The 12,903-nt window shown below is 40.2% G+C and overlaps 1 protein-coding gene across 6 annotated transcripts in view; it reads left to right on the top strand.

Annotated features, from left to right (window-relative positions):
- The window catches only part of EBF1 (EBF transcription factor 1), a 285,549-nt gene that overhangs the window by 203,509 nt on the left and 69,137 nt on the right, over positions 1 to 12,903 (top strand). For 4 of the 6 annotated variants that reach the window (XM_075509694.1, XM_075509696.1, XM_075509692.1 and 1 more), the window contains exon 9: positions 5,483 to 5,616. In XM_075509694.1, the coding sequence (XP_075365809.1) occupies positions 5,483 to 5,616 (134 nt within the window). The remainder of the gene's footprint in view (positions 1 to 5,482; positions 5,617 to 12,903) is intronic. The other 2 variants (XM_075509695.1, XM_075509693.1) reach the window with 1 other exon arrangement.

The following is a 12,903-nucleotide window of genomic DNA, read 5'->3' as shown; positions in this document are numbered from 1 at the left end:
CAGGAGGCAGATGGATGGTGATGTGGGGGAGAGAGATTTGCTAGTGCAATTGCCTGCACGCAAAGTTAGTTGTTAAACATGTACAAGAAGCTATGAGGAGACGTTATTGCGGTTGTTTTGTTATTATTAGTAGTATTATTAGTATTATTAGTACCGTTATTATTCTCCTTTCCAAGCATTGTTCAGAGGCAAATTGGAAATGCGGTAATTAGGGCCTGACTGGTAGTGTAGTACTAGTGTCCTGAGCCAAAGTTCAACGCCCTGAAATGAAATTTAAACCAATTAATCTGTTAGATTTTTATCGCTTGTCCGTGTTTTCTCAGCAATTCCCTCAGCACGCGGCCTTTGATCAACTCTCATACAAAAGCTAAAATGTGTGCCTGCTGCTAGCAAGATGGGGCTGACATTAACATGGCACTCATAAAACAATCAGAGCAGTGAAGCCCTCAAACAGACAGGGCATAGTAATATTTAATAAAAGCGCACACATAATCTTCAGAATTAGCATTTTGTGCCTTGCAGTACCTTTGGGAGAAGAGCTTTTATTTGTGGAGTGATCATTATTATAACAAAGAAGAGCTACCTAATAATTTCCACTTTAACTCTGCAATATGCCACGAGCATTTCTGAACCATTATGCTAAACTGTGGCGGGGTAATCATTTTATTGTCACAGTTTGAAGGAAGAAAAATCCCCTGTATATCAGTAGCTAGGGAAGTATGGGAACACAGGAACACACTGACACACACAGCACACAACAAAAAACTTTTCCTTTTTGCTACCCATGTGCTGAAGTTGGTACCTGCCATCCTTTGTATGGAAGGTGATTTTAACAATGTATATTCTGAGGAAAGATGAAGATTTCAAAAGAACACAGTTTCCCTTGAAAGTCAGTAAGGTTTTTGCTCATAAATCCTTAAAATTTGTCGATAGAGACCTTAGCTTTGAAGTCAGTGGCAAAATTCCCATTGGCTTCAATAAGTTTGGGATTGCAGTGCCTCCCTCTAACGTCTCTATCTGTTAACTCAAACCACAGGACCAGCATAATGAAACATGTCAGATGTTAACACTGATTTGCCTTGATATTATGCAAAGAAGGAGAGCAGCTCATTAAGACTCGTAACCATTAGGCCATTTCGTCAGGTGGAGGATGTGGCCACATCACCTTCAGCAAGGAGCTGCAAGGTCTGTGCCTCCAGTTGGAGGGGTAAGATTTAGTTTTTCCTCAGTCCAACGACTGTTCTGAAAACATGCAGCGAATGTAATACACTCACGCCAAAGAGTCTTAAAATCTTATCTGATAGCTAGGCTACCAAACTCTTTCGGTTCTGGTTGTAGTTGGCTGCCAGCTGTTCATTTAAAAGAAAATGTTTATAAGTGTAAGAATGTGTAATTATTTTTTTTAATTATAATTCTTCTCTGGACTTAAAGTCCGCTCATGTTATCAATCATGTACACTTCATTGCCTTTATTAGAACTGGTCTAAAGTCCTTCACCGCATTTTTTTATCAGTGAAGTTTTAGACTTCAACTAAAATCTCTTTTTCTACAGAAAAACATAAATTTTATGTGACTTTTCTGTATTTGTTTTAAAAACACCATTCTAGAAATGATACTTTGGTGTTACAGAAGGGCATGTGAAGTGATAGTATTTTGAAATAAAATATTTTGTTTTTCTTGAATATATTAAAAAGTGTTATAGTTAATTCTAGATAGAGATTCTGGACCTTTGCATTCTGCAGAAAAATGTTCTGTGCTTTGGTTTCTCTTGTGACCAAAACAAAATGTAGAAAAATCAAGGTCTCCAATGAAAAGATTATTCTGCCTAGCTCTGTTTTTCTAGGGTTGCACAGAAGTAAACACCTCCCAGACAGCGCTTTGAAAGTTGCCAAATGATTAACAGAAGAAATATGAAGAGCTGGGGGCCTGAGCTGGCCAGACATTTGTACCAGGGGCATAAATAGAGCTGAGGTCATTGCCTTGCCCCCTCCCAACGTTACCTGTGGTGACACTGGCAAATGGGACCCGATTCTTCCATCCTCCTTCCTGGGGCTCCAAGGAAAGGGCCTGGGAAGGGCAAAGTTTTAGTAAGATCAATGTCCCAAACGACACTGGCTGTTGCAAATATGTCATTGTATAAACATGTTTTGTGCCTTCAAAAACAGGTAGCAGTCTGGGTGTCTCCGTCAGCACGTCTCCTCAGGCTTCCTCGGGATGCAGCCCTTCAGCGCAGCTCCCCTTGCAGGGCAGCACCTTTGTGCAGCCCTTCCAGTCTTTACAGACACTTGTATTTTAAGATAAAAGCAGCTGTGTGGGGAAAGTTGGGAAGTCCCACTGTTTTTTGTGACTGGTCCCAAGGGAAAATAATGCCCTGAAATCTTTTGGGAATGCACAACGCTCTCGCTGCTTCTCAGATAGTGCCTGCAAAGGGTACCAACCCGCCCTGCTTATTAAACCTCCAAGTCGTGACTTTTCCTCCTTGGAGGAGATGTCCTGGGCTATTGCCAGCAGTTTCGGTGAGGCACTGATTCAGCACAATTGCTACGCGTTTCAATAAAATTACACGTGCGAGTGGTCACATTGACTTTGCGGGCGAGAGTGTCCCAGTGGACAACCCACAGCTCCAATGCAGCACAAGGACCTGAGCGGCTGCTCGAAGCCCCCCTGGCTGCCGTGGGACTTGGCATGTAGTTGCTATTAAGCACATGCATGTATAAAGTATCAGAATCGCATACATGAGGCAGCACAGACAGTGCAGCACCTCGCACTTCTGAGCGCAATGTAGGTGCCGCAAAGAACGTCACAAGATAAAGAGCAAGACCTTTAGCTGGGGACCTGCAACTGCAGAACAGTATCTTGCATTCATTTTAAAGATGAATTGAATCTATAATTTTGAAGCCTGCATATGTTTTCTGTTAATGGCTTATGGTCTCAAACAGTTTTTATTCACTGGTATTTAGGAAAAAAATGTTGCTTGTAGTCTTTAAGAAAAGTAGCTCATTCTCTGACACATGGGAAACTGATTATCTTCGGGTTTTATTGTGGGGTGTGTGTGTCCACAATCAACTGGAAATACTGGAAAGGGTGTAATTTGGAAGTGATTTTAATTTTTATTTATGAAAAAGTTCGATTCTGTGAAAGGGCTAGATGGCATTTTGAAAAGCTGCTTTCACTGTAAATCCATTGCTGTGAGCTTGGCTGAAAGGAAAGCATTTGGTTTTGGACTCTGGAATGGTTTTTATGCATAGTTTTATGCAAGTAACTTGAATCCAAATTAAACATATTGAAGTTACTTCTGTGTGCGCGCTACATTTTCATGACGGTAATGTTAGGATGTTTCTTTTGTTAGCTCATGTAAAAGTTAATGGCTGTGCTCTGCCAAGTTTGGAGTAGGGTAATGATTTTTTTCTGCCTGTGTGTTTGTGTTTTTCACTGGAGCTGGCATCCCCATCAGCTTAAGTAGTGGAAAAGTTTGTGCCTGACACTTACAACCTTTTGTAGGTAGGGACGGGGTCTGTTTGCTCCCCATGCATGTGTTCCATCACCAGTGGTGCGAGTCTGTAGCAGTGCCCACAGAAACACTCACTGCTAAGGGTGACTCAACAGCTCCCTTTCCAGCTCCCTCCTGCTTCCCAGCTCCACCCCAGCCGCTCTGCCCAGGGGCTGGGAGGCAGGAGCTTCTCACCAGCCTCTCCGACTCTTGCAGTTAGCTCCAACCGACCAGAACTTCACTAAATAATCGTAAAGACGCAGAGTCTCTTTAGCACTTTATGTCTGGAGCATTTTAAAGTAGGCTTCTGTGAATTAATTAATTTACTGCCTTTACAATTAGAAGAAGGTAGGGCTGTGCCACTACATAGCCACGTTAAGTAATTCATGAGTGCAAGGGTGTTGTCCTGGATGGTGCTAACCTGCGGGTGGCTTTCACACCCCTGTCTTCCTAGTAAATCCTTACCTGATGAAGTGCCTGAGTGCTCTCCCTTGAGTACATCATCAAATACTCAAAGTTACAAACCGAATTAACAGCTCAGCCAGCCTTTCAACCAAGTAGCAATTCACAGCCAAATGCCAGCAACCCTAAAAGAAGAGGTATATATGCATATATATATATATGCAGCTAACGAAGTCCTGCTGATTGACACCTGGTTGACATTGCAGAATCAGTGTGAGCAGTGGCAGCCCTTCATGTGTTTTCAGTGGAGCCAGCCTCTTCTCTCTGCTGAGGACTGGGTTCATACATCAAGGAAAGAATCTTTCTTTTTGACATTGAGGTTGACTGGTGGAGTTTTGCTGCTCCTTAAAGAATCTGTTTTTCATGGCTAATGCAATTGTTGAGGTACCCACTTTACTTAAAATGTTATCTAACGGTATGGTGTCATATTTTCACCTCATGCTGTGTTAGCAAGGAGAAGTTGGTGGCATTTGGGATGGAGTTGCTTCTTTTCATCAACCTATATGACCACCCCGAGACTCCCCAGCTGAGAGTTACCCAGGGCTTTTTGTCTTATTCAGGTTATTTTTACAGTAATGTTATTCCTGTTGCTTCAGCACAATTAAATTCTCATGTACTCTGGTGCTGCAGAGGAGGAGAATCAGTATACGGATGTCTATATTGCCCTATCCCACCAATATATAAAGTTGAGCATGCTTCCACTTAGTCTTAAACCAGAAGATCTCACACCAAGATTTGAGCTTACTACTTTGAGCAGCGCTTGAGTTTTCAGTGTCCTCTTAGAAGGCACTTAGTACATATGATGCCAAGAAAGTGGCTAGCGAAAGTGGGGACAAACTCTATGAATATGGCAGAATGCATTGCACGCGCTTCTTAATTATCCAGTAGATGCAACGTAACTGGAATGACTAGATGGCAGGGTTGTAGGTTTTTTGTTTGTTTGTTTGTTTTTGGTTTTTTGGTTTTGTTTTTTTTTTTTTTTTTTGTAGTAGCCAAAGCATTAAGCAGGGCAGGGTGGTTTAATACTAGAACAACCTGGATCTGATTGCAGAATAGTTAAAGAAATGCTGAGGGTTACACCCTTTTTTATTTAGCCAATATTTTCCATGATATTTATAGAAGTTTCCTTGATGAATTTAGGTTATGATGGATTAATAAAGCAAGCCCACTGGAGATTGTTTTATTAACTCAGGTATTGCGCGTTTCATATAGAATAAAGATAAGGATTTGTCCTGATTTCCAATTGGTCTCTGCCCATTATGCTGTGATTTTTTTGTTAATGTAGGCTTAAAAAAGTAAATTTTTTCAATGCAGATAAAAAAACCAAACAGAAATTAATTGCGAAAAAAATGCTTCCAAAGATATAGTTTGAGGTCATGCACAGGTACTAGAAAGAACGTGATTGCTGAAATCTTTGTGTTAGTAAGGGGGGAAAATGAAAGCTCCTTTTATTTTATTTTTCTCAAGTCTTCTATCATTAAAATCTGGTTCTAACAGCAGAATACTTCTCTTTTTTATGTGTGTTGAAAAGCAGCTACACCATGTATCAAAGCCATCAGTCCAAGTGAAGGATGGACTACAGGAGGTGCCACTGTCATCATCATAGGAGACAATTTCTTTGATGGGTTACAGGTCATATTCGGCACCATGCTGGTTTGGAGTGAGGTAGGTGTTGTCTGAACGGTAATGTCTAATAGCTTTGTCTAGCTTATAGCCAGCCTGTCCTTTTTCTATGCCACGTGCTAAATCAGCAACAAATGTTGAGATGTGAATCCTTTCCTCATTCAGTTTTATGAAAATAATTAGTCAAATTTACCTGTGGCAGAAATCCATTACAGCCAGCGGATTTGCATCTCCTCTCACTGGCCCAGAATTTAGCTCAGTGCCTTTTATTCCAAGAAAAGAGAAGGATAAATGCCTGTGTGAATTAATTCTGCATTTAGCACTACAATTGCTAAGGGCCCACAGGAAACAAACGTTTAGGTGATCCTGTTTTCCAGGGAAACTGGCTGCTTGTAGCTGCAGCTCAATGAGGTGGAGATTGCAGACATTCAGCGCCTCTGAATAGCATATTCTTAAAGTGTAGGTGCTTGGTGTAAGTACCATCTGCATAATAGCAACCAAATACACAGTGTTGTATCCACAGTGGAAAATACAGGCTCGTCATACCTAGCAGGGGCCTCTGTAGTTTCACAGTAACCCTTTTTTTGTTTCTTATCCATTTTTTGCTGTTGCTGTTCCTCCCAGTTTCCTAAATCCTCTCTTCTCCTGGCACATAATTAAACGTGGAGTCTGATATTCCCCAAAAGCCCGTGGAAAGTTAAAACCCAGGCAGCATCACCTGAATGGCCACTTCCAGTGCGCAGGGCCATAGAAGTCGAGGCAGAGTTCCCACTGGCTTCACTGGCACGGGAAGGCAGCTCCAAGGAAAGGTTTACGTTTTGCATTTATGACTTTTCAAAAGCATTTTGGACGTTTTATTAGAAATTGTTATTTTCATTATTTTAATACTGAAATAAACACGCTGACAGACAAACCAGCATCTCCAAAATAGCTATACAATGCTTACCCTGTGAGGTAAGGATCTTCTGATGCTTTGCCTTATAGCCTATAAATATTAAATCAACATTATAGCTTAATTTATATCCAGCACATTCCCCCTCCTGATTCCGTTGCACATATGGCAGCATTTTTTCCATATGAAGAGTATCCTCTAATGTCCTTCATGGGCTTCACTATTCTCTCTCTCTCTCTCTCATCCTTCCACTTGAGGACAAGTGTGGATGAAAGGGCATTCCAGAAAAGGAGATATATTAAATGAGCCCTATTCTGAAGCCCTTATGTGATCATGAAAGTGCCCCCTGGGTCCAGTGTAAGCATTTTGTGTGTTAGGATTGAAGCCATTATGGCTACAGACGTTTAACAGGGAAAGGTGAAGAGGCTGGGAGGAAAGTGCTCTGATTTTGGTACTGCAGAATTGGATCTTTCATTATAAAACTTGATGCTATTTATTAGTGGAAGCCATTAATTGGGCATTTCTAATCTCAGGAGAGAGTGAGTGCTGGTCAAAACATTGTTGCTGATGGTTGCAAGGCCTTGTCATAAAATTAATAATGTTAGAGGGGGTCCAGACCAAAGTCAGTCTGTTTGTTGGGAATGCTATAACGGGCTGCAAGGTGGTTTTGAGTGAAAACTGTTTGGCTGTCTCTCCCTTACAGAATTGCTTCTCAGTTTCATAACCTATGAGAGCAATAGAAAATCCTATAGGGGAAAATAAATTATTTCTAAAAGAAGCAGACAGACATGATAAACAAGTACAGAAATGCATGAGCTGTCTGAGTGATCCCTAAATAATAGTGATCTATAAATAATTCAAATTACACATACTAGCCACATATGAAGTAGAAAATAAGTTCTTTCATTTGCCTTCCCATTTCTAAAAAGGTCTAGTGCATTTTCAGTACCTAGGAAGAATATTTTTGTTTTACTTTAATGGAGTGTAGAATTGAACTGTCGATCTTCAAACCTGGAGCAGGTTCATCCTGAGTTGCCAGTCAGGCCCAGTTTTGAGCAAACCTGGCCAGGTTGTTTTGCCATTGAATTAAAGAATAATTTTCAAGTTCATCCTGTTGTTTCATGGATCCAAAGAAAACATGATTTTAACTGAGCTGTAGAAAATCCAAAACAAAACTAGATAGGTGGAAACTAAAGAAAAAGAGTGAGTCTTGCAGAGCATTTTCACATAGATTTTTCTAGCTTCACTTTCAGTTGTAATTGCAGGTGGTTCGGGGGATGAAGTCTAATATTTAAATTAAGCATCATTTTGCTACTGACTTTGCATGGGACCTTGGGCAAATCACATAATCTGCTTAAAGTTCAATTCCCTTTCTCTAACATAGTAATAAGATTAGTCACCTTCTTTGGAGAGGTGCTGTGAAGATAATTATTGTAAAAGTCCTATATTACTCAGATTTTATTATAGCAAAATCCATGTAAGTACCTGAGATGCACGGATATTTAAAATATAAATCCTACCACAGTTCAGAAGCAAAGTTAAAAGCAAAAAACAAAAAATTGTTCATTTTAAGGGTGAATTTGTTGCTGTCAAGCAGCATATGTTATAAATAATTTGAAATGTAAATAATATATTTTTAATTTATTTTACATGTATTCAAGTTTTGTAATTGAAATATTTATATGCTTGAAATGGAGTTGACTGTTAAAAAAGGAGGCTTAAAATGGTTTCTGAAACACATATTTATTATTTAAACATATATTTTAGCTGTAAACACTCTAACATAATTACAACCTTTCTCAGCCAGGGAGAACTAAATAAAAACTTAATTTGTCACATTAATTTTGTGCAAAAATGCAGATACCCTAAGCCAGTAGGTTCAATTAATCCTTAACTCCCATATTACTTTATAAAAATTACTTTAAAAGCCCTTGATATTTTTAGAATACAGCAAAATGGGCCATCTAATGCCTTTTTTTTCAAGGGACTTTCATAACCGACAAACAAACGGCATTGGTATATCGTGTGCACATGCCGAAGCTGGACAGACAACTCCCAGCACACAGTCTGTTTGCCAGATAGACTCTGCCTTTCTGTTTGTCCAGTCCCCAAACAGACGGAGTTGCTATTTGCAGGTTTTTACCCAGCGTTCTGGGTCTGTGTCTTGTTGCAAATATTCAAAATCTGAGCTGCTGATAAAAATCCTCCGTCGTTTCTCTCTCTTATTGGGGGCCTGAAACTCCGAGAGTCGAGTTTCAGGGCAAATACACGATTGTGAAGACAAAATTAGTTTCTTATAAATATTCCACAATATTTGCTTAAAATGAACTATTTCTTCAAACATTTTCCTGCCAAGAACATTCCTCCAGCTGTACAGAGTCAGCTGGAAACAACTCCTTTTTCTTTTATATTAAGAAAAGATGAAGCACTGAAACATCAGTTCTTTTACCTTTGTACAGCACAAAAACAGAGGATGATTTTTTGGTTTGGCGTTTTTGGGTTTTTTTAATGCTGCTGAATCAAATTCTGTGACACAGTTTTTTGTTTTGCTTTTTATGTTTATTATTGATTTTGGAAGTCTCTGTTTTTGAGTGCTTATTTTGGAGGTCTGACTCATTTTTAAAAAATGAGTAGGCACCCTCTTTTTGAAAACCAAGGCTTATTAAGCACCATCTGGATGCCCAGAATTGAGGCATGCAAAGGCACTGGTCATTTTTAAAAATATAGGTATCTTAAGGGTCCTGTTCTCACTGAAAGCTGTCATTACCTTCAGTTGGTGGGATTTTTCTTCATTCCTGTCCTAATGGTCCTCTTCACACAGAGTCCAAGTCAAATTTATGACTGATTGTCACCATTTCCCTAACCACAAACCAGAGCTCAAGCATGCAAAAATAAACTAGTGACTCAGATTAATGACATCTCCTTATAAAATGTCACTTTTAAAAAAAGAAAGTAACCTGGCACTCTGAAGAGTGTGAAATGATGCTGTATCACACAAGAATGTCTAGAATATATTAGCAAACCACAGAAAGAGGCTTGTTGTACACACTCAAACCAAATGTGTTTTGGATTTTGAAGGACATGCACCTCCCTCCATTCTGAAGGTCTCTAACTCAGGTTTTAATACAATCCACAGCGCGTCCCAACTGACATGTAAGAGTTTATATCAAACAGCTAGTGCAGTTGCCAAGTATCACACCAATTCACTTGAAAATCCCTTGGGAGAAAGGGTCCAATTACTAGTTTTATGTCCAGCTCCAGATCTCAGTTAGCCAAATGCTAGAATGGAAGAGGAAGCTGGATCTGGGATTTTGGCTGGTGGGTTCATCTCTAAATCACAGGTTAATGCCTTGCTCAAGATTTACCTTTTAAAAATGTGTTCAGAAATGTATGTAACTCATATTTACAAATTCTTAGTTCTTGGCATGTCATCGCTACAGTTGTTATGATGTCTGTTAATACACCAAGAGTTCCCACCTGAGGTTAGAACATAGAAGAGGCCATATGGGGTCAGACATGGAGGTTCACCTAGCTCAGTATCTTGTGTTTGGCGCTGGGCAATGACAGATGTCTATAAAAACAACAGGGTGAGCATGTAGGGATGCTTCTCCAGAACACAGCCTCCAACAGTTTGGGGCTCAGAGGCTTCCACAAGTGGTGTCTTTACTTTTAATACCCCTTGATGCTAACAGCTCACCTATTCCAGGTGCTTTTTGTGCAAATATGAGACAGACTGTGCCTTGAAGAAGGTACAGGCCATGTCAGTGTGAGAGGAGAAAACATGCTAGAAAAAGGTGGAGTGGATTCCCAAGGTCAGGCCACCGGTTGACAGTGTAGACAGGAAAACATCCCATAATCCTGGAGTTACTGAAGTCAGAGGCAGGTTTGCTCTTGCCATGGGTGGGCCTGGAGTACCGAGACCCGCGTAGCACCCATTGGGTCACTCAGATTGCAAAATGGAGTTAAGGCAATTTGGAGAGCTGGTCTCAGTCCATAATGCAGATCCTGGCAGCACTAGGAAATCAGAGTTTGAGACAAAAGGTGAGGTTCAGAGGGCAGGTTTTGAAGTGCAGTGACATTGTTTGTCCCTTAAAGACAATTTCTTGATATGACAGCAATATAGGGGACTACTGGTATGTAACCAAGCTAGCCAGTTCCTTTCTGTGTGCATGAGAACTGAAGGCTGACCCAGAACAAAGGTCCTTCTAGCTCCACACTGTATCACTGACAGTGGTCAGTGGCAGATGCTAAGGAGAAAAAGCAAAAGGAGAAGGCCCGTGTATTCTCCTGGTATACCTCCCAAGCTTTAGTTCTAGAGAAGAGAGGAGTAAAATATATCCTCAGTATCCTAAACCATAGGACTTCAGACATAATGTTCACCCTTTGGGAATGTGTGGGCGACATTATTGTATATTTGTGGTTTTAAACACAGTTAAACTTATTTACTTCAGAGCACAAAGGAAAACCAAACTGTTTGTGGAGAACAAACCAGGAAACTTGCTTAACTCTCCCCAGCTCTCTGTAACAATGGACCATAAATAGGTCAGACATTTCTTGGGAACCAGGAAAGATGAGTATTGGAAAATGCCACAAATTATGTTTAAAGAACATTAAAGTGGTGACAGACCAGTAAATGCTGGGAAATTCAAAGATACAACCAGAAGCTGCCTGTAGAGCTCATGCCAGAATGGGGGTGAGGGGTGCAAGGCACATGCTGATGTAGTAAGACTAGCATGTTAACCTTTACTATTAAAATCCTTGGCTGTTTTTACAAATATTTTCCCCCTAAAAATGTCATGAAACTTTTCTCATCTTGCCAGTTCACCCAGTTAACTAGAACCACTTGAGGCTGGGATTTATCTCAGCTATGTTTGGCTGCCTACAGTTAAGCATCTAGTCTAAACTTGTCGTCTTGGTTCATTGGAGAAAGGTAGATGCTTCCAGAGAGCAGCTCATCCCAACATGAGTCTAAAGCACTGGAAATAAATAATCGCTATTTGGCAGTGCTTTCTGCCTCCGCTGACTATTGAGGGCATGTAGAGAATTGGCCTAGACTTTGGTCAGCCCAGCTGTAAGACAACTCAATTTAAGTAAAAGCAATCCTTGGAAGTTTGGGGTTTGGTTTTCTGTGGTGTTTTTTTTTTTTTTTTTTTTTAAACCCAGTTGATAGAGTGAGTAATTTAGAAAAAAGGCAGGTTTCTTTTAAAAATAAGTAAGTTTCTAAATCACATGATTTCAAAGCAGAGCCTGAAAACATGTTCTTTGGAGCTCACAAACAAGAAGGCATAAATTCCTACGTGATCATTTCTAAAATGACATGACTTATGACTTCTGTGGATCCGAATAACTTTTGGAGCAGTTGATGCTGGTAGTTTTGGTTTTAATCTTCAACTCGATTTAATATTAATTTTCTTATTTTAAATATGGAGAACTTCCTACTGCGTATGCCATTTCCCTCAGTAACACAGATGGCTCTCAGACAGACATGACTCTCCTTCTGTGCTTTTTTAGTCCTGTGCCCTAAACAAAGAACTGGTTAAAAGTCTGGTTTTTTGGTAGGACCTTACTGCAATTTTGAAATATTTGGTTCCTAGTAAAAATAAGAATAAAATTAGCTTTTTATTTAAATAAAAAAAATTGTACTGAAATGTATTCCCTCATCCAGGACATGAGTCAACCAACAGCATAGAGCAGTTGACTGTCTGCATAGGGTGCCCATGGCTTTGCTTATTGTCAAGGCTGGTTATGGTCTTGATCTTGTTTGCCTCTCTAGAAGTGTGTTAATGTGCTACAGTCAGAGGAGGATTATCTGTGTGCCAGAGCTGTATCTTGGTTGCTGGACACAATCGTGTCACCTTTTCTATGTACCTCTTTTTACTATTCTTGTCTGAGGGAGCATGATGAGTGAGAAGAGGACATTTCAGTGATGGGGAGGGCAATGCTGTAGTTTCTGAGTGCAGCAGAGATTTGAGTTAACCTGCCATAAATTAGTGAACTGCTAGATGGTTCTAATACTAATTTCAGGGACTATGTTTTCAATCCAAGCCAGAATCCTGAAAGAGCAAAAACGGTCCAGAGCCTGGATAGTGCAGCACTGACCCACCCCCAACCTTTTGTGTTAAAGAGGATCAGGATCCCCAGACCCATTAGCAAGAAAGTTATGTTTGTCTACTTATTATTGTGTAAATCCACATCTGCAGGACCCCTCTCAGATGTGTGTCAGCCATTGCAGTGAAGGCAGACTGGAAGTGATGGTTAGATGGCTATATTTAGTATATCTCTTTTTAGTGCTCTAATTATTTGCAAGGAAAGATCCAGTATCCTTCAGAAGCCAAACTTTGCCTTTCTGCAGTAATCAGTTATACCTCCACAAAATGAACAGAAAATTAAAACAGCAGCACATGGTGCTTTTGCAGTGTACGGGTGTCAGCTGGGGA

Source organism: Mycteria americana, chromosome 8 (genome assembly GCF_035582795.1).
Source record: "Mycteria americana isolate JAX WOST 10 ecotype Jacksonville Zoo and Gardens chromosome 8, USCA_MyAme_1.0, whole genome shotgun sequence".
Classification (NCBI taxonomy): Eukaryota; Metazoa; Chordata; class Aves; order Ciconiiformes; family Ciconiidae; genus Mycteria; species Mycteria americana.
The sequence above is the reverse complement of the archived record's forward strand: the minus strand, read 5'-3'. Positions and strand labels throughout refer to the sequence as shown.